Source organism: Mirounga leonina, unplaced genomic scaffold (assembly GCF_011800145.1).
Source record: "Mirounga leonina isolate KUSES-001 unplaced genomic scaffold, KU_Mleo_1.0 Mir_151, whole genome shotgun sequence".
Classification (NCBI taxonomy): domain Eukaryota; kingdom Metazoa; phylum Chordata; class Mammalia; order Carnivora; family Phocidae; genus Mirounga; species Mirounga leonina.
Window position 1 is genome coordinate 84,823,179 of NW_023270377.1, and position 20,676 is coordinate 84,843,854.

Genomic DNA, 20,676 nt, shown 5'->3' on the forward strand with positions numbered 1-20,676 from the left:
AATGGGATCAGGAGAAATGATTCAGGAACTCAGGAGATTCACTGATTTGTATCTAGGTGCTTCCAGGCCTAGAGAAAGCAGTGAACTCTCAAGTGCAGTGAACAGAGCCCGGCAATGTCAAAAAATTAAGAATTCAGGGCTGTCAGGTATGAAGGTCTGATTTACCCCATGAGGCAAACACAACTTATAGGCCTGACTGATACTGAGAAAAATCTAGAATGAGTGGTGGAGAAGGTGGATGATGACTATCAAATATGGCCTCAGACACTGATGCAGTAGAAGAATGTCGTTTTTCCACTAAAACTTCTTTTATTCGTTTTCTTGTAGAGATGGAGCCCAGCCACCATCTTAAAGACTCTGCAATGGATAAGACTTAACCGGAGGTACAAGTCAATTTGAGTATTACAAGGAGGATTTTATCAAATACTTCTTGTGTCCTGCCTTACATCCTCTTGCCTTTACTGTGACTCCAGCTGCAGCAGGTGTAAACAGCTCTGTGTGGGTTTCAAATCCCTTTGTGTTGACTGTATCTTGCCTCAAGCATCACTACTTACCTTGCACTTTCTGCCATGGATATTCAGAGTCTATGGACCTTCTCATCCCAGAAGCAACCATAACCAAAGAGGGGAGAAGCTGATGGACAAATGCTTCGTCCTGTCAATCCTTGGGTGGAAAATTCTGACAAGCATCCAGACACTCTATGAGCAACTCGATAAAGGCCCTGCATTGTCTTTTCTCCTTTCTCCATTTCACCCTTGCCAGTACTAAATTCTTGCTTTCTGGGATTACCTCCTAAATAAACTAGTTGCAACACAATTCCTAGTCTCAAACTTTGCTATGGCAGGGAACCCAGCCTAGTCCGAAGGCATATATGGCAAAACTATTTGCTTAAAGAGAATTCAAAACTAGCTTCCTCTGAAAGGAAAGGATCACCCCTCCACTGAGATACAGCTGTCACTGTCATAAAATCTAGCATAAACAAATACACCATCAAATGCCCTGCTACAAAATGTAACATCTAGCAATTACATACTAAAGGATTTAAGGTGACATCATTCATTACAGTATATGAATGATCCTCCTGACTAAATGGAAATTTAGTGCTAAGTAGCTGTTAAAGCTGCCCAAAAGCAAGTGTTATTGAAACAAACATTATAAACTTATGACTACAACCTGGGGCATCCTGACCAAAGCTACTATCTCTATTATGGAGCCATTAGAAACCACCATAGGGTTGTATCCAAGTCGATTAGGAGAACAATTTACTAGAAATTTTACACTTATAGATGAAAGGGGCAAAGGCATAATCATTATTGATTTTGCTTTCCTTGTCAGGTGTTATTGTTGTTGGTGTTTTCTTATATCCTCTTCCTAAATAGAGACAGAGTAAGGGTGAGGAATTGAGCAATCTTCCCAGGAAAGATGAGCAATGTTCTTTCATGAGTCAAATGAAATGTTGTGAGGAAGGAAACATTTTAAGTGGCAAAAGAAGCTAGTAACGAGGGTAATACCAAGTATGCATTCACAGTGAAAATCTTAACCGAGAAACTTAAAATAAAACCCACAGTCTAACGTTTAAAAATAGGCATTTACAAGCTTTCTTGCACAGGATAATATTTATTCAATATTATAATTCTCTAAATTTAGTGCAATGGCTCTTTGTTATCTGACTTTTACTGAATCATAAGGGGATTAATGATATAGGCAAATATCCACTAGAAACTGAGTATTAACTATCAGATATCATCCTTGAATATCCGGGATTAAACTTCAACTCTCCTCTTGGGGCAATTTTAACTCATTATCTCCTATACTCTTCAGAGACCTGTGATCTGTATAAATATCCACTTTAAGGATGAGGATTTTCACTATGTATAAGGAGACATCCCACAGTTATTAGAAACTTAAAATATATACTAAAAATATAAAGGTAAACTTACTGCTTCTAATTAAGAATGAGTTAATTCACTGACGCTTGAGAAACAGTGAAATTTCTTAAATTACATTTTAACTATTTTGTTTCCAGTAAAACACACACTTCAGCTGAAAAATATTTGCTGTTTAATTTGTAAATCCCTGAAGAAAGACGAAATCATAAGTCTCTTAAGTCATTAACAATTAATCAGATTTCTTTAATATAACAATTGAATGACTGGGAAGAAATCTGGAGTTTTATGAAGTCCTACACATATTTCTCTTTCGACATTGTAAATTATGTTATTTCCGAAACCAAACTCAATGAGTGGTAACAAAAAAATTCATGCTGGGATCCTGGTAAGGAATTTATAGCATCTCGTGTATATTCTTATTTAAGCAATACAGTGTATCTTTAGATTCAATAAATCTTCCTAATATTTGACTACATATTTATTTGCTAACAGACATGAGTGTCTATAAAATTAATCAGTCAATAACAGCCAAGAGTAAACTCCTTAGATATGCCATATACCAATATACTTTTATGTTCAGGACAAAAGATACACAAGTGAGCCATTGCCTCCCCTGAATCCTTCGTTCTGTGACAGAGAGAAAGGACTGCCATCAGGTGAATGACATTTTGGGCCAGGGGATTTCACGTCTATATTTTACCACATAAAGACAGCCCTCCTTCGAATACCTCGCCAGAGCCCCCAGCCAAAATCAAACCAGTGAAGTCGGTGCTGAAACACCAACTAGCCACCAGATGGCAGCAATGCTTTTATGAATAATGCAGCATTCTGTGCCGTCCATCTAAGATTTCCTATGTTAATAATAGAACAATCCTTACTTTAGTAAAAGGACAGATTTGTTCATAATGAAGCCAGCCATTTTTTTTTTTCATGTCACTGGTTATATTTTGTGGGGTCTATTTGCTTTCTTGTATTTGGGTCCCCCAAAATATTTATTTTCTTACACTTTAAACATCAAAGTGCTGTTGAATTTCATTTTGATATTGTGGTAGAAAATGCCTGTGGCTTGAAACAAATATTTTCCTTTCTGATGGACAAATAACATCTGTGGTTGTAAATGTTCCAGTGTAGCTGTCAAAAGAGAAGGGTTTCACATAATTTCCTGCCACCCTCATTGGTACATCCTACACATCAAAAGAGTGTGTTCGTAACCTCCCTTTCTACGAATTGATTTCAAATCTACCACAGTTCTCAAATATCAGAAGCTTGTCTTCTACTTGATGATGGGTGTTTGGATTTTGAAAAATGAAGCTTTGCTTAAATTCAAGTTAAAAAAAGAAACACAAAAACTATTGAGTCTCAGACAACCCCCCATATCAGTGCCTCTTTCCCTTTTGGAGCCGATTGCAGTAATTCGTTAATTTTGCCACTAAAGTCTTTGGTTTGCACATGTTCACCAAGGAAGTCAGGACGGTAGAATTTCCCCAGTGCTGGAAATAAAATGTTAGGCAAATTGGTGGGACTAAAGCCAAGAATCTAATAGCGCTCTTCTAAAACAGAAATCCATCTAAACCCTTGATGTGAATGTTCCTTTCTTGGTCATTATCTGATCTGTTATCTGAAAGCAGTTCAAACAGCTCCCTTCCTGATTTCTCCTCAACATCAGGCATTTTATTTCATTGTTTCACTTAGGTCATCTCTCAACATCCTGTTTTGTTAAGATAAAATTTAGAGCAGCCTCCTCTCTTCTTCAAATAACAAGACTCCTTCACTCTTCTGCAGTGTTTTATATTTTTGCTTTTGAATATTTATTTTCTACCAAATTTTTAGTAACACATTTAACTCATATATTGAGAGATTCTATGCATAGATTCTACAAGTGGCCTCTCCAATTCTGTATGAGTGCTGGCATTTTCCTTTCATCTTAAACTTAGTGGGTTTTTCCCCCCTTGTGTTCATTTCAAACCTTTGTTTATGGATGCTTGCTTTGTTATTTTCTTATACTCCTTTAAACATTGCTCTGAGGTTTGAGAGTTTTGCTCACCACTGCCCAGATTTTTCTCCTGCTCAGTGGCTTGTGGCATATAAACACTGTGAATATATATATATATATATTTTTTTTTTTTTTCTTTTCTCTTGCTTTCAGAACCAGCCTCATTACCTTATGTTTCTAAAAACTGAATGGCATTGGCTATTTATCTGCCAGTGATCCTAGGCTATCCAAAAGCACTCAATTTTATTTTACCCTGTGTCATCCTTATGGACAAGCTGTAAAATGTGATACCATTTACTGACCCCATCTATTATGTACCAGCTTTAGGGATTAAATCATTCCTTTTTCTGGAAGAAGGCTGTTTGTTACTAAAAAAAAAATCATACTCAGCATGAAATAAACATGGCTGCTCTCTTTAAAAATATATAATAAGTGTTTTGAAACATACGTGAAAAGGGGATCCAGTGGCTTGAATGTTGTCTTGCCAGTATCAGTGTAATATCCTCTGGACTTTACAAGATGAAAGTCACAAATGGAGAACTATTATACTTGGTGATTCTACTTGGATCTCATGAAATCCCCAGCTGGCTGTGGTAGCTTTTGCTCAGGTGGGCATGGATGGCCTGAAGTTCCAGGCTTGATTTTGTATAGCTCATTTAACCTCACTCTACTTCTGTGGACATGAGGAACTACACTGTCCGCCCATGGGTGGCACAGCGACCATCACACCAGTCCTCAAGGAATAGAGTATGTTCCGTGAAAGGAGGCGGTTTACATCATGTCAAAAAATGAAGAACAGCATGTTGCATTTAGCCTTGTATCAAATTAAAATCCAAAATTTATTCCAAATGCACAGCTCTTATCTTTGAGCAGACAGAGCCGGCCATTCCAGGAGACAATGTGAAGTGAGCTAACCAGAGATCTAAGCTCATTAGGTCCCATGCATCCATTCTTCCACTAAAATGGTAAAGGGTAAGAAACCAACTTGACATTTTTCTTTTCTCTAAATCTTGATTTATTTTATTTTGGAATCTTAAAATCTTGGTTCCCTTGGCTAATTTGGTACTAAAATTTACTAACATGGCTACTGTCAATCTTTACTGTCATCCTGTTGCATTCTGCTCTGGTAATAGTTCAAAAGGAAATGAATACACAAAGACTGCATCTGGCCCTTCAGTGGGGAGTGGAATAAAGTAGCTGTGCAAATGCGTAAATACCCTCATAGACTACTAAGCTTCATGGGATCATCAGGAAAGATACGCTTGTTATTGTTTCCTCTAATAGTATACTCAGTTTCTCAGTATCTTAATTCAATACTTGAGACTATTTTTTTTTCCAGAGAACTTTAGCCCTCAAAAATTGAACCTTCAAAAGGACAGTGGTCCCCAAGTCACCTGGTCTGAAAAAATAGGCGTGTTCTTTACTTGAAGGGTATATTCTCTATCCATCAACCTGTTTCTGTTTTTCCTTTCATCAGTCAGGCTACATGTTCCTTAGGTCTCACCTTGGATTCTTACAGTCAGTTTTATTTCCTGCCCCCAGGATCTTTGCTTTGCCGTAAATCTTAGACACCCTGACATTAATATTCCTAAATCAAAACCTCAATTACAAAATTATATCACTCCATTCATCAAAATTCTTCTGTGCAATCCCACTGGCAAAAGTGAAGGCAAAATCATAAAAATAATCATATCTCTTTCCTTTCAATAAGAAAATCACTATTGTTCCAATATCTCAGTGGGGGAATAAAGAGAGTTACCACTGTCTTTCTTTCATTTTTGAGCAGAGTTGCTGCACTTGTCGCTAGGTCCCCTTTTGCAAGTTGCTATCAATAACATGGTAGAGCCTTTCAGGGCAAGATGCCTGTCTTAAAGTACTTACTGGGAAAAGACAATAATTAATTAATTAAGACAATATAATTAATTATATTGATTAGATATTACATTAATTACACTATATATAAGAATAGACTATTCAAAATGATTTCTGTAAGGTTTGAGGACACACATTCTTAGTTACAAAATAAAAATATTTTCACTCAGGGTATTAAATCTTAGTCTACTGGATAAGTTCACAAGGCAGTACAGAGAAGAGAAGTGGAACAAAAATCCTGAATTGTTTCTCACACATATCGATGTCTCGTATCCAGATCCTTCCAAAATCCACATCTGGAATTTCCCTCAAAGCTTTGTGAGATGACAGGGTTAACAGATGAATAATAATACCTGGTTGCATTTATATTAAAATCAGCCTTTTGGAGTTGCCTTCAAATACGGATTGCCTCATTTTAATGTTAACACAGATGGGAGACAGGTGAGGGAAGGACTATTATCTCTTACTTCCTTGGTGTGAAAAACTCAAAGTTGGAGGAAGGGATCCTGCCCTGGGTTTTACATACAGTTACAACTGACGTAGCCAAACTGGAACATGTGTCCCCAGATTCGCGTGCTCTCCCCACTGCACCTTCTGAATGATAGATGAATATCTAATAGGTAGATAAAATGATTGGGGACAAGCTAGAAAGCAAAAACAACAACAACAACAACAACAAAAAACCCAACTGTATTAGACATTAATGCTGCTCTTACTCTGGTATATTTTTAATGCCATGCCTTTTAAGATACTGTGAGTAATTCTCTAAAGTGAAACCAGCTTTACTCGAAATCTAATGCATATATGAATGTGGAAGAATCATCCTTTTGCATTTAGTCTAACTACAAGCATTGAAAAATGAAAGAGAAAATTGGTAAAAGCTCAGATTTATTTTAAACCACCACTTTTAACAGGAGGAAATGGATAAGAGCAAAATACCAGTAGTTTTCCTTTTGGCTTAAAATGACATTTTCCGAGATGTTATTAAATTATCCTCACATTAATAAACTTAAGGAGTACTTAAACATTTTAAACTAAGACATACTCAGATCAGGAAGAGCAATCAAATTATGTTTAAATGTAAAGCATATCCATGGAAAATACTACATGAATATGTTTAATATACATTATAGCCAGAAGACCCCAACCGAAGTCAGAAAAGTAATACAAGTAATGATTCACTTTACTTTTAGGGACAGAACCTGTTCCCCTGAAATGTATTCAGATACTTAAAAAAGGAATCTCAAATCCAGAAAATGCAGTCATGATTTTTGTCGAGGTCATAAATTGGTGCCAGGGAATGAAAACGGACTTTCATCGTGTTGAGTCATTTAACTGCCTTTTTTTTTTTCCCCCTGCCTTTCAAGCAGGTAAATGATATAGTTCTAATCAGCCATAATTCATTAATAGTAGAATTATCTTATTTAAGGCACATAATCTATAAATGAGTCTGCTGCGTGTTCATGGGTAAAATTTTAAGTTTTATTTGAAAGGAAACTCAGGAACACTGAGGCCTACTCACTGTCTTGCTGTGAGAAACAGAAAACCTTTAGAGTATAAATGATTTCATTATCTTAGATAAATAATCCTCTACTGTCATATAGGTTGTAATGAAAAGGACCAAGGAAACAGATAGGATGTTTCTTATTCTTTACCCCTATTTACAAAAGGGAATAGAGTGGACACTCTGGAAATCATCTTGGAGGACAGAGTCTATATTGTGGACACAATATCTTAAGATTTCTTTCGACAGTGAATTCTTTTTTTTAGCTACCAGAATGCCAATCTAGTCTTAACAGTAACCATTGAATGAGTTGAAAGGAGTCCAGTCCTCTGGTGTAATAAATACAAAGCAGTATGCCCTATAGTCTCTTTCCTGTTGTGCTCTGTGAGGAGAAAAAACTCACTTACACAAGAGTAAAGAACGTGTAGGTGCTAAGCTAAACAGCCTGGGACCATCTTCTATTTAAAAGGGGATAGCTCCTTGGAGGTGGTCAATGTTTTTGACATAGAGCATCTATGGATGTGATAGACGCGTCATGAATTCCCTTCCCCTGACTTTCAAAAATATTTAACTCAGAGAGAGCCTTTTGTTTGAAGGAAGGAAACCTGAGTGAAAAAGTTCCTTCAACTTGGAAACAGGAAGATATTAATGGTTAAAAAAAATTTACTTATTGTTTTAAATCCCCTTGCAGCCATTTGCTCGGTTGAACTTCCCACTGAAAAGCTTTGTAAATGCAGCTGTATCCATGACGGAAGAGAAGGGGACGGAGCACCCCGTGTGTCACAGCGACCGCCTGAAATACTGCCATCCTGTAACAGGGTTTTATTTAGTTATTACAACTATCTCTCTGTAAATGACAGTTAGGATTATTTAAGATTATGTTGTAATCCTTTTAATCCTCAATGCTTTAAATTTCAGGCTAAACACCAAAGAGCAAACTAGCACTTAGCAGGAATGTTTAAAACATGTGATTTGAACATAAATCTTTTTATTCACTCTTTCCCTGATGAAGACCTCGCGCTGCTCTTAAGTTAACTAAGAAAACTTGTACCAGAGTTCATTACAAATCACTCGGTTGCTAAATGCTTTCTCGAGCTACATCAAACTTGTGATGGTCCTTGACAATTATGCTAAATGCAGAATTAAACGAAGGTTAGCAGCAATGAACATTTACGGATATAACTTAGAATTTGCGTGACCTTTTATAAGTACAACGTGTCTTTCTGGGTTTGTGTGTACGCGTATGGAAATGGTCATTCTATTTCCTAAGGCGAGCTATTAGACGCGGGTACATACACGGACACACATACATTATATCACAATCATACATTTGAAACACATACCAGGACTTGTCTATACGTACTTTATTATAGAAGCTCCTAATGATTTAAACAATAAATAAATCATTTATTATTAAGAAGTACCAATTAGGCCAAAGAGTTTTCTGTTATAAAACAGGCAGATGTTCTGGAACTCAGTCAGCGAGCATCATTCTGACTTACTGAGAGTTGTTGAATACCAAACCCTAAAACTTGGGGCGCCTGGGTGGCTCAGTGGTTAAGCGTCTGCCTTCAGCTCGGGACATGATCCCAGGGTCCTGGGATCGAGTCCCGCATCGGGCTCCCTGCTCAGCGGGAAGCCTGCTTCTCCCTCTCCCACTTGCCCTGCTTGTGTTTCCTCTCTCACTGTGTCTCTCTCTGTCAAATAAATAAAATCTAAATATATATGTATATATATAAAAAAAAAACAAAAAACAAAAACTTAATTCATATTGTCACTGTTATGTTACCACGTACCAATCAAGTAAGATTGAATCTACATCAAGAGTTTAGTAAGGCTTTGACTATGAAGGAAATTTGGCTTTTAATACAAAAAGAAAATGAACACCTTAAATGCCCCAGTGGCATATACAAAGGAACAAGACAAATGAAATCCTTCCATCTTTGTGTGTGTCACAGATGTGTGCTTCTGAGTCTTCCAGGCGCATGATTTTTTATTTGTTTTCCTATTCGTGTTAAGTTCGACTTCTTTACAGACGCTGTAATTATGTGGTGTATAATTGCTAATCCATCAACTTTTTAAAGACAGATTTCAAATTTTAAATTATTTCTAATTTTGCTCTTCTTTGATTTTTCTTGAACCAAAAATCTCAATAGTCATTTGCTATCTGTAATCTATAATTCATAGACTGAGATTGAACACCAAGCCTAATTCAAACTTGGAATTTTAAAGCTATTTCTGATGTAGCACATCAGCTGAAGCTATGATGGTCTTTTTCAGTCAGGAAGAAACACTTCATTATTCTGTAGGTAATGAAACCCTTGTACACACACACTCAAACACTCAACAATGCCTTAATACCATGTTTTTGAGATATAATCATGTTTATTCTGACCATTTGAGAGTTAGACCAGCTAATGTATCTAATCAAATATTGATGCAAGTCATCTAGATTTAGCTCTCTGGCAAATCCTTTCCTATGCTTTTTTGTTAACAGAACTATAAAAGCTATTTATATTGTTCCTCTCAAAGGGTTTACCCTTGTAGTCTGTATCTATGGAAATGTATTAGTAAATTTTACCTAAGTTCATGTGTTTGGGTAATGAAAAGATGTCAGCATGACAAGAAAACCACATGATTCACCCCAAAAAGAATGAAGCAGGAATGAAATTGGAATCTTTCTTTAGCTTTGTTATTCACAGCATCCTTATAATCACTTCTTTCCTGTTTCTCTAAACTACAAGGGTACAAGACAAAAAGAGTTAAGCTGGATATAAGAACACTGATGTCCCATAAACTACTTAGGTACCTTACAAACAAAAGTAGCTGGCAAAGCTACTCCAAAAAGCTACCAAAAGTGAGACTAGTTGGGTTTTTTTTTTTAATATCTTTGGAAGTACCTATATTCAGAAATATAAAAAACAAGGAAAAATTATAGCAGGAGGCAGTCAGTCATATAAGGAAAGGTCAATCTCATATCATTAATATATATTATCATACATATCATCAATGCAGGTGGCTTAAATATAAATCTATGTATATTATGTTCAAAGCTATGTAAAATTATGCATAAATATTCTTCTTCCATATCTGCAGTCCTATATACATTGTATGTATTTGACTATCCTCCTCATTTTTTATCTAACTTGACTTTTCAAAAGACTAACAGAGGGAACAGAAAAAGGCTACCTTAGACCAACTCCAAGAGTTTCTATTGTCCAAGAATTATGTCAATGTCAATTTTAATGTCTTTATTTTATGACATGGGGACAAGGATGCTAAACTCATAATGCGTAATATAACAACACCACTTAACTCACCCAACCTAGTTCAGAACTATTCATACTGGTCATCCAGGTTATCATAAAAGCTAAGAATATGACCTCTAATTTTTTTTTATTTATTGCAGAATAACAAAAAAGAGTAAGAAATTGGGAGGCAGGCTATGTCACTGATTTACAACTCCTCTCTTCAAAACAAAACTTATTTTTCTTTTCTTGATTCTGTAAATTCAGATTCTAATCACTTTTGGCTATATTTCGTCCTTTGATTTCTAGGCAAGTATGTTTAATTTTCTTTATTTTTTTCTTCTTTCTTTCTCTCTTTTGGTAAAAAGAAATAAATCTCCAGCATATAAAAAATGAATGCCTGAATAGAATAAAAGCAGGACCAGAAAAATAAGTTATTCTAGAAATGTTAATGTGGGTCCGGTTTATTTGGTAGACCTGGATTAGCATCTGGGAAATGCAGAACTGGAGACCAGTTCTTTTCTCCCCAGGGAGAGCTCAGATAGGAAATGTCACCCATCTACACTTCTATAAGACCCAATATATTAATTTCACTGATGCATTTAAGAATGGACTTGACCTTTTTTCAAGAGCCAAAATGGTCTTAGGAGGCATTTAATATAGTAATTATAATAATCTAGTTCCTGGCTACTAAATGATATAAATCCTAAAATATACCTAGAAAATTATTGGTTACTTTGGAAATATAAAAGTAAGTTAAATCTCACATAAAGATAGAAAAAGATAAACCTCCATAATTTAAAGTTATTAATTGCCAAAGGGATCTTAGTAACATCATATATGAAATATTCAGTTTTCTCATTTCCTTTCTTTCAAGGATCTCATCTGGTTCTTTTCATTCAATGGAACATGATTGAAATTATTAATCATAGTTATTTTTTCCCAAAAATTAAATTATGCAATACAAAAATATCCAATTTCTATAGCTTTTCAGCTCTTTCCATCCCCCTAAGTTACACTGGTAAATGTAATGTATGACTAGGGGCAGGAATGGAAATGAATGCAAAAAGTTTATATCTGAAAGTTCCGCAATAAATCTATTCAAGTCAAGCACTCTAGGTTTGAACCCCAAATAGCTATCAAATATAATGCAACACTCAATGACTTTGAGTGTAGAATTAGTCAAGAAACAAACATATATTTCCTATTTAGATAGCAACGAGTAACCAAGGAAAAGCCACAAAATGAACTAAAATTCAACAAGGAGGCTAAATCAGTTTTTCACAGTGACCTTCAAACAACTAGTTCATGCACATGAAAACATCACAACAAAGAAGTGTATGTTGAGAGCTCACATTTAGAAGTAATAGGAATAAATTTAATATATGTAACATTCTTACCTGAAAGACATTCTTTCGGCTTGATTTTTCCTTGGCCCATTCAATATGTGCTCCACACAAATCCACACTTTCTGGTTTGTGCCCAGTTTTCTGTAAACAAAATTGAAATAAGAATAAAAAGCATACATCATTGGTGATGCATGTCAGGAAAAACAAAAGTTTATTGAGTTAGCGGCTTTACATACTTATAGTATAAAGCCTTTCTTTTTCTTTTTCTTTATTTTTTTTTTTTTTCAGTTTCAAAGAGATATCTGCACCCTCATGATCATTGCGGCATTATTTACAATAGCCAAGACATGGCAACACCTAAGTATCTGTTGCCAGAAGAATGGATAAAGAAAATGACATGTAGATACAAATATAGATACAGATATAAATATCGATCCACATGGAAAAATTATTCAGCCATAAAAAAGAAGGAAATCCTTCTATCTGTGACAATATGGATGAACCTTAAGGGTGTTATGCTAAGTGAAGTCAGTCAAACAGAAGAAGACAAATACTGCATGATCTCACTTACATGTGGAATCTAAAAAAGTCAAACTCCTAGAAACAGAGAGTGGTTACCAGGGGCTGGGGAAATAGGGAGATGTCGGTTAAAGGTACAAACTTTTAGGGGGTGCCTGGCTGGCTCAGTCGGTTAAGCACCCGACTTTTGGTTTTGGCTCAGGTTGCGATCACATGGTTGTGGTATTGAGCCCCACGTCAGACTCCGCACTCAGCGTGGAGTCTGCTTGAGATTTTCTCTATCCCTCTGCCTCTGCCCTTCCTCCCACTCGTGCTTTCTCTCGCTCTCAAAATAAATAAATAAAATCTTAAAAAAAAGAAGGTACAGACTTTTAGTTAGAAGATGAATAAGTTCTCTGAATCATTGCACAGCATGGTAATAGTCAACACTACTGTATAATTGAAAGTTGCTAGGGGAGTAGATTTTAAACATTCTCACCACACACACACACACACACACACACACACACACAGGTAACTATGCGATGTAGTAGATGTGTAAACTAATATTAACGTGGTAAACACTTCACGATATTTACATATATCACGTCATCACTCAGTACACCTTAAACTTACACAATGTTGTCATTTATATCTCCATAAACCAGAAGAAAACCCCAAATTTAATAAATGTTTATTAGGTGCCAACTGTGCACCTTTTGGAAGTTCATTTTTCAGACTTTTAAGACGATACATGTGAGTATATGTATATTTGTATTTAATGAATTTAATTTAGACCAAATAGATTATAGCATGGGCCTCCTTTTGCATGAAACAATGTGGATGTTACCTAAAAGCTTCAGTAATTCATAATAATTAACAGGGATATTATCTATATTTGTTCCTTCATATTTTATTTTATTTTTTTAAAGATTTTTATTTATTTATTTGAGAGAGAGCACAAGCAGGGAAAGGGGAAAGCAGGCTACCTGATGAGCAGGGAGCCCTACACGGGGCTCAATCGCAGGATCCTGGGATCATGACCTGAGCCAAAGGCAGATGCTTAACTGACTGAGCCACCCGGGCACCCCAATTCTTCATATTTTAATTTGATTCAAGTGTATCACATTTATATAACTTTAAATTTCCAGAACTCAGTACATTAAGCAAAAGCTCACTTGTTTGGGAAATTTCTTTATTTTCAAAGGAAGTAATGCCATATTTCAAAAACTCCAACTATTTTCAGATGTTCTGAGCTACTCTAGTTTTCTCTATAAATTGAGTATTTTTCTCAAACAATTTTTCCATAGAATAGTTTAAACTTTTAGTACAAGAGGCATATAATATTTTAGACAATATTTTAACAGTATGAGCTTTACTTTAAAATGAAATTATGGGGGCTCCTGGTGGCTCAGTCAGTTAGGTGAACTGACTCTTGATTTTTGGCTTAGGTCATGATTTTGGGGTCATGGGATCGAGCACCACATCGGGCACCTCACTCGGTGGGGAGTCTATTGGGGATTCTCTCTCTCCCTCTGCCCCTCCCCCCCACTCCCACCCCCTCTCTCAAATAAATAAATAAATCTTTAAAAAAAATAAAACATGAAATTATGGAAGAATGGCAAAGATGCTATAAGAAATCTGTTCACAATTGTTGCCTCATAGCCAGTATGTCCAGTTCTATCAGTTTAATAGAAATAGACTATTTCTTCAGAAAGGCCAGAGATATGGGGGATTTACAGTAAATTGTGAGTTGTTTTTTGTTTTTTTTTTCTTCTTGGCAACTAAATAAAATTTTCTTGGGACAGGAAACATTGTATAAGCCAAGCATAACTTCCCTTCAGGATAAATTCAGCTGTCAGGACAGCCATGGAGAGCATATCTTTTCTCTGTTATCTGGTAGTAATCTCATGAGAAGCCAATCAAGATGAGGATGCCTCTTACAGATGCTTCAGCCAGTGAAATATTTTTACGGGTTCACTCGTACTCTGCCACCCAGGTGATCACTATTGTGGAAGACCTCAAAGCATGATAACGATGTTCATTGTCGAGTGATTTATGATGCAGAAAAATTAAAACAACCTGCTTCCTCTACAGTTAATTAGATTATGGGATACTCAGAATCAACAGAAATAATCATTAAGAGTATGTAACAAAAGAGATGATCTTTCCCATATAATGCAGTACAGGGAAAAAAAAAAGATGGAATTGTTTTATAGAAGAAGCACTTTTAATGTGCCAAGCACTTTTCTGTTTTACAACTATCAATTCACTTAATTCTTTTAACAACTGTATTAGGTAGGTACTATTATTAACACCATGTTACAGGTAATAATATGCTAGAATATTTAGGTATACTTTCCCAAGGTAACACAGGTAGAAAAGGAGGAGCCCGGATTAAATGAGGGCAGTGTCACTCCAGAGTCTACTCCTAACCACTGTGCAGTCCTTGAAAATTGAACATTCACTGCTATCACGTTCATGTTTAAACATGTAACATTTTGGGAAAAGATATGACTTTCTTATTAGACCCTAGTGCAGAGATATTAGCCTTGTTTCTGTCCTTCTCTGTTTAACTCGATCTTCCCATTGGGCCTTTACACCACCTGTTTGCCCGGAAAACCTCTATCTTCACATGGTTGACTCCTTCTCATCCATCAGGTCCCAGATAAATGTCACCTTGTCAGAGGTCTTTTCTGACTGTCTTATATAAAAGAGAGCTGTCTTCCAGCTTACTCTCTATCTCACTACTTGTTTTAATTTCAATGCAGCCTTCTTCCTAACTGAAATTAACATTTATATTTTTATATGCTGTCTGTTTTTCTCCCACTAAAATTAAGCTCCCTGAGCTGGGGCCTGGTTTGCCTTTTCCTCCACTATCTTTCCCAATGTATGGAACAGTGCCTGGCACAAAGTTGTTGTTCAATGAATATTCGCTGAATTCATAAATGAAGGAAAAATACCAAAATGCAACTAGCTTTTGTGCTTTGGAAGTAAGGTTTGGGCATCTAAAAATTCCCCATGTTACAACAATTACAATTTATATTTGGTTTTGGAAAAGTGAAAAACAGTTTAATGGACTCATGTGGATTGAACCCAGTATTTCACAGAACCATTCAATAGACATTAACTGCACACTTACTATACGTCAAGTGTTAGCCATGTGTTGGGCACTGGGACTCCAGAGGTAAGGAAGATACTCACTCTTCCTTTCAGAATCCCATACCAGCCTCAGACTCTATATATTTTCAGTAGACTTTCTCTCTATGGCAAAAAGCAATCTAAGCTTTTCCAGAGTTCTCACCATCCGGCTCTGCCACACTCTTCTCATCAGCATCATACATTAAATCCCATGGCTTTGGTCCTGGCTTGGATTTTTCTCAGTCTGAACTCTGCCCATCATTCAGTCACCTCCCATGACCCTGACCTTGATTCATGCATTCTTCATGAACCCATGGCTTCACCTCCTCTCCATTTCAGCAATCTTCATTCTGCTTTTCAGCTAACAAATCCCATGTTCTGAGTTTTCATTACTTCACCCTGTAATGTTGGCTTTTGATGTGACTGGAATCACCAGACCTTTTGTGTACCCCTCCAGGCCCTTCCTGGTTTTACTTCCTTCCACAAACAGGCCTATGTCCCCATCTCAGCAGCCACTTCAATACTCCCCCATCTCTCACTCTCTTGCTTTCCCCCATGCGATGATCCACTCCACACTTTCATCCACTTTTCCTTCTTCTACCATTTTCCTCATATTCCCTAATTCTAGAGAAATAACTTTTGACTACTCAGAGTAGTAACATTACAAATAATGGCCACTTTCTTCAGCTGGGTTTTTAACTCTACTTAGGGGGAAAAAAAAAAAAACCAAACCTGTGATAAAGACACCTAACATATCCATGAAATCATTACCAAGACCAATGTCATCAACACTTAGCAAACTTTTTTGTGTGTTCCTAGTCACTTTCTGTTCTTTCTCATAACACCTCTCTCCCAAGCTTCACCCCTTTCCAGTAGCCCATCAAATGGCATTCTCCTAATTTGCAGAGATCATACAGCCCTTGAGCTAGAGCTTTCGCCACTCTTTCCACTTTCATAGTCCGTGTAATCAAAATGAACGAACATAAACTTTAATAAATCCCTATATGTCGAGCCCTCTGAAATCTTTATATCGATTTCTCATTTATTCCTTACAACAGTCTTGCACGGTTGTTACCATTGCCTTCAACTTACAATGTGGAGAAACTCAAGCAGGGAGTGGTTAAGTGCCATTCATAAGCTCACGCACTTAATATGTGCCTGAGCTGAGCTAGGAATTCACTGTCCTCTGATTCCAAGTCCCAAGTTCTTGATCACAACACAATACATGACCTCCTCTCCATACCTAGCCTTTCCTCCTACTAGGTCACATGATGAGAATTAACATTTTCTATCTCTTCCTTATAAGTGTGATCATTTCCCATATTCTGTTCTGGCTCCTGGACATTTGGATCTGAGTCTGTAATTCTGGTCCACCTGTCTAATGAACTCCCATGCCTGGCATGACAGTGGCGTCTATGAACATCAAAATCTCCTGGCCTGTTGTTGCCAGACAGTACATGATCCACTCACAAAGCATGTCCTTTTCTGTCTCAGAGGAAGAGATGCTCCTTCTTCAGCCCACGGCTTTTCCTTTCTGGTTCCTAATTCAATCTAATCCTCTTCCTCATTTTCTGAGTTGTCCCTTTTCTCCTACATTTTCAACCTCCCTCTCGCAAATAGATTACATCCTTTAGCCCACAGCCACACTTAAGTCACTCCTGTTCAAAAAAATATGTAAGTTTATGCAAACATCAATCCCACAATCTTGCTTGTTCTCAATCTCACCTATTTCTTTTCCATGATTGCCAGGATTCTTGAGTTTTCTGCAGTCACATTCTCTGCTTGCTCATGTTTCATTCTCTTCTCAAGCCACTACAGGCTTTTACTCTCTTCCTTAACTAATCTAAAATGGTTTTTTATGTCATTTTATTTTTATTTTTTTAATTAACATATTATGTATTATTTGTTTCAGGGGTACAGGTCTGTGATTCTTCAGTCTTACACAATTCACATCACTCACCATAGCACATACCCTCCCCGATGTTAATCATGAAGGTCAACAAAAACAGTCTGATGCCTTCTCCCCCATCATCCTTCTACTTGAACTCTGGACTGTTAGATTCTGCTCCTTTTCCTTAAAAGTTTCTACCCCTCAGCTATGGAGACATTTTCTCTCTAAATTTTTATTTCACCTTTTGTACTCTCCCTTCTCTGTTTCTTTACTGACTTCTCTTCCTCTTCTCACTTCTTAAGTGTTGGTAATCCCTGGTTTACTGTTCTAGGCCATCATTATTTCTTATAGTTTATATGCTTCCTATGGATTTGGTCTTGCTTCTGGTCTGATCCATCACTTGGGACATATTGACTCCTCAATTTTTCCTCTGGCCCCCAGCTCCCGCTTATGTACCAGAACTGTGTTTTCTAACTAACTACCATTAGGCTGTAGCACAGACACCTCTGTGAAATCATTGTCTTCTTCTCAGACTTGCCTTCTTTTCTCTGTTGCTTGTCTTGCTTAATTATGCCCTATCCACTTCACCTTCTTCATTTTCTTAATTCTTCCCTTTCCTTTACCACTTAAAGCAAACAATAGCCTGAATAGCCTGAAACATAGCGTGAATTCCAGAATGAACTCCATCTTCTTCATCTCATGAACACAGCCTCATTTAAGCTCTTATTTTCTCTCATCTGAATTCTCTCACTGTTTCCTCTGGGTCCACAAAAAAACCATTTCATTTCATTCTCCACATTTTGACTTTTTTCCTTAAAACACAAATCTTACCATATTTCTTCTGGAAAACGTATTATCTACAGGATAATGCACAAATCTCTCAGTAGGGTATACAGGCTCTTTTACATCATTTCCCAACCATCCCTCTGAGTTCCCTTTATCCCTCCTTCTTCTACAACCAACCATGCTAAATTCATGGCAGTTCCAATACCCACCGTGATTTCACAGCTCTATACGTTGGATGCACCCTTTTCATCTGGAACACATTTATTTTTCTTTGACCCACTCTGGTTCGTTTTGATGATGTAACTCCAAAATAATCTCCATGAGGTGTTCTTTTAGCTCTGCTGGCCCAGTCTCTTCTCCCCAGCATCCCCCCTATTCTAAAATCCATTTTGTTACAATTCTTTTTGTTATACAATAGAGAACTAGAGTGGAAAATTTCCAGATTCCTTACAAAATAAATAATACATTTCAGGATAATAGTTTACAAAATGAGATCATTTACAAAATGTAATTTAATTGTTTACAAAATTAAAACACAATATTCCCATTCATATTGATCTTTAATAGGAAATGACCTTATGTCACAATCAAAGCAAATGATAGAGTTTGGGATCAATTCAGAAGTATACCAGAAAAAGTTAAATTGATTTGAGTAAAATTCAGTAAATAAATATATCAGCTTCAAGAAGAGAAAACTAAGATATATTGGTAGAGGAGTATATAAAAATGATCCTGCTCAGTAGTTCATTATTACAAAGCTAAAGCAGAAAGACCTAGTCTTGAAGAACAATGCTAAGAACTCAGATTTATTAGAAGGAAAAACTTTCAGAATTTAAACATTGTTAAACACTGGAACAAGTTTTTCAGAAAAGTTGTCGAATTTATTTGGAAGACAGTCAAGATTTTATTCAAGAAGGCTGAAATTAAAGAATCCTTTAATAGAAAACATATTTCTGATTCTACAGCTATAAAACACAAGAAAAAGTCTGCTAATGAACTACATGATGCCAATGGATCATATTGTACATCATTATAAAAATATACTTTTTAAAAATTGACTAAATTTGGATTTAAATCTAAGAGTGTACTTATCATATCTCTTCTGAGGTAAACTTAAAGTATAAATGACTGATTTTTTAAATATTTAAATAGGATTATTTAAAAGTTACTGCTTCTGGACAATAAAATATAAAAACCTCTTTGTTGGGGCAATGTGAAGTCATTAAAAATTGATCCTGGGTTTTGTCCACTTCTGATTTTTATTATTCTTTTAGTTTATCTTTACTATTCCCCAGTAATAGCTGACAGGGTATCCTCTCTGTCTTTTTCTCTGACTTAGATTAAACCTTTGGGATTACGTTTTCCATTTTTTATGGGAAATTTGGGGCCCTTTAATGCACATTAAGAAAATATCAAAGGCCAGATGATCTTTTGCTTGATGGCATTTTCCATGAGGAAGACTGGGCATGTGTGTAGGCAACAAATCACTGGACCACTCATTATCCTACCCTTATCACTAGATGGGGTTACAAAAAAACAAAACAAGACTCAGATTTTATGAAACAGGTTATTAGCTACCATTTTTTATTTTGGATTAATTGCTATTCCAGAATATAAACTCAGATTGTCCTTATCAGTTTGAAACATGAAACACAAAATCTGTTTAGAGGAATTAAGTTTTATCACATAACTGGTTTTGATTCTAGAAAATCATTCATGGAGGAGGATAAAACTCACTTATAAATTCTCATTTGGGCAAAATGATTTAGGAAAGAACGCCTCATGGATACCTGATCTTATTAATGTCTAAAGTATGGCCGCTGTCAGCATAGAAGACGATACTTGGATTGTTAAGATGTGGGTTTTATGTATATGAATATAAATGATGTTAATAATAACTGAAATTGTTTCTACAGTGAAATTTCTCAGTATATACAAGACCAAATCAAACCAGATTTTCAGAAAAGCAAATCTTTGTTGGTGACTTTGGGCGCTAGAATGTTGTATGTTTGGGTTTTTTGTTTGTTTTTTGAGGAAAAAGTATGCTCTCCTTTTCAAGAAATGAGCAGATACATTGCATTTAGTTCTGAATCCAAATCTTGCCAGAATAAATACAATAGTTTCTATTTAGTCTATTTTTGTTGTATGCTGATACTATCTTCCATTTGCATTACATAAAAAGCTATTTAATTTTGCAAGGTGACTAGCTTGGACACATTTTTGGTGCCTCAGGTGCTCCCTCAGAGTCCTTACCTAGACCCTCATCCCATAAGTCTACCTCAGCTATCCTTGCAGATAACCAGCCTGCTTGAACCCATTTGGTCCCACTTCCTGAGGATGGCCAGTCACCTTTTTGGAATTCGAGGCCCTCTCTCCTGGCTGCCAGAGTGCAGACAGGCTTTTTGCTCTTCATCCACTTCCAGATTTGTATAAAGTGCCACTTTACAAGGTATAGGATCTGGCTTTCTGAATAGCCATCCAAGGGTGTGCCCAGGGTTCATAGGA

At 36.4% G+C, this 20,676-nt stretch overlaps 1 protein-coding gene across 3 annotated transcripts in view; it reads right to left on the reverse strand.

The window, feature by feature from the left end:
* Positions 1–20,676, reverse strand: part of ARHGAP15 (Rho GTPase activating protein 15) — a 600,902-nt gene that overhangs the window by 466,385 nt on the left and 113,841 nt on the right. For all 3 annotated transcript variants that reach the window (XM_035008115.1, XM_035008116.1, XM_035008117.1), the window contains one exon: positions 11,907–11,996. In XM_035008115.1, coding sequence (XP_034864006.1) covers positions 11,907–11,996 — 90 coding nt within the window. The remainder of the gene's footprint in view (positions 1–11,906; positions 11,997–20,676) is intronic.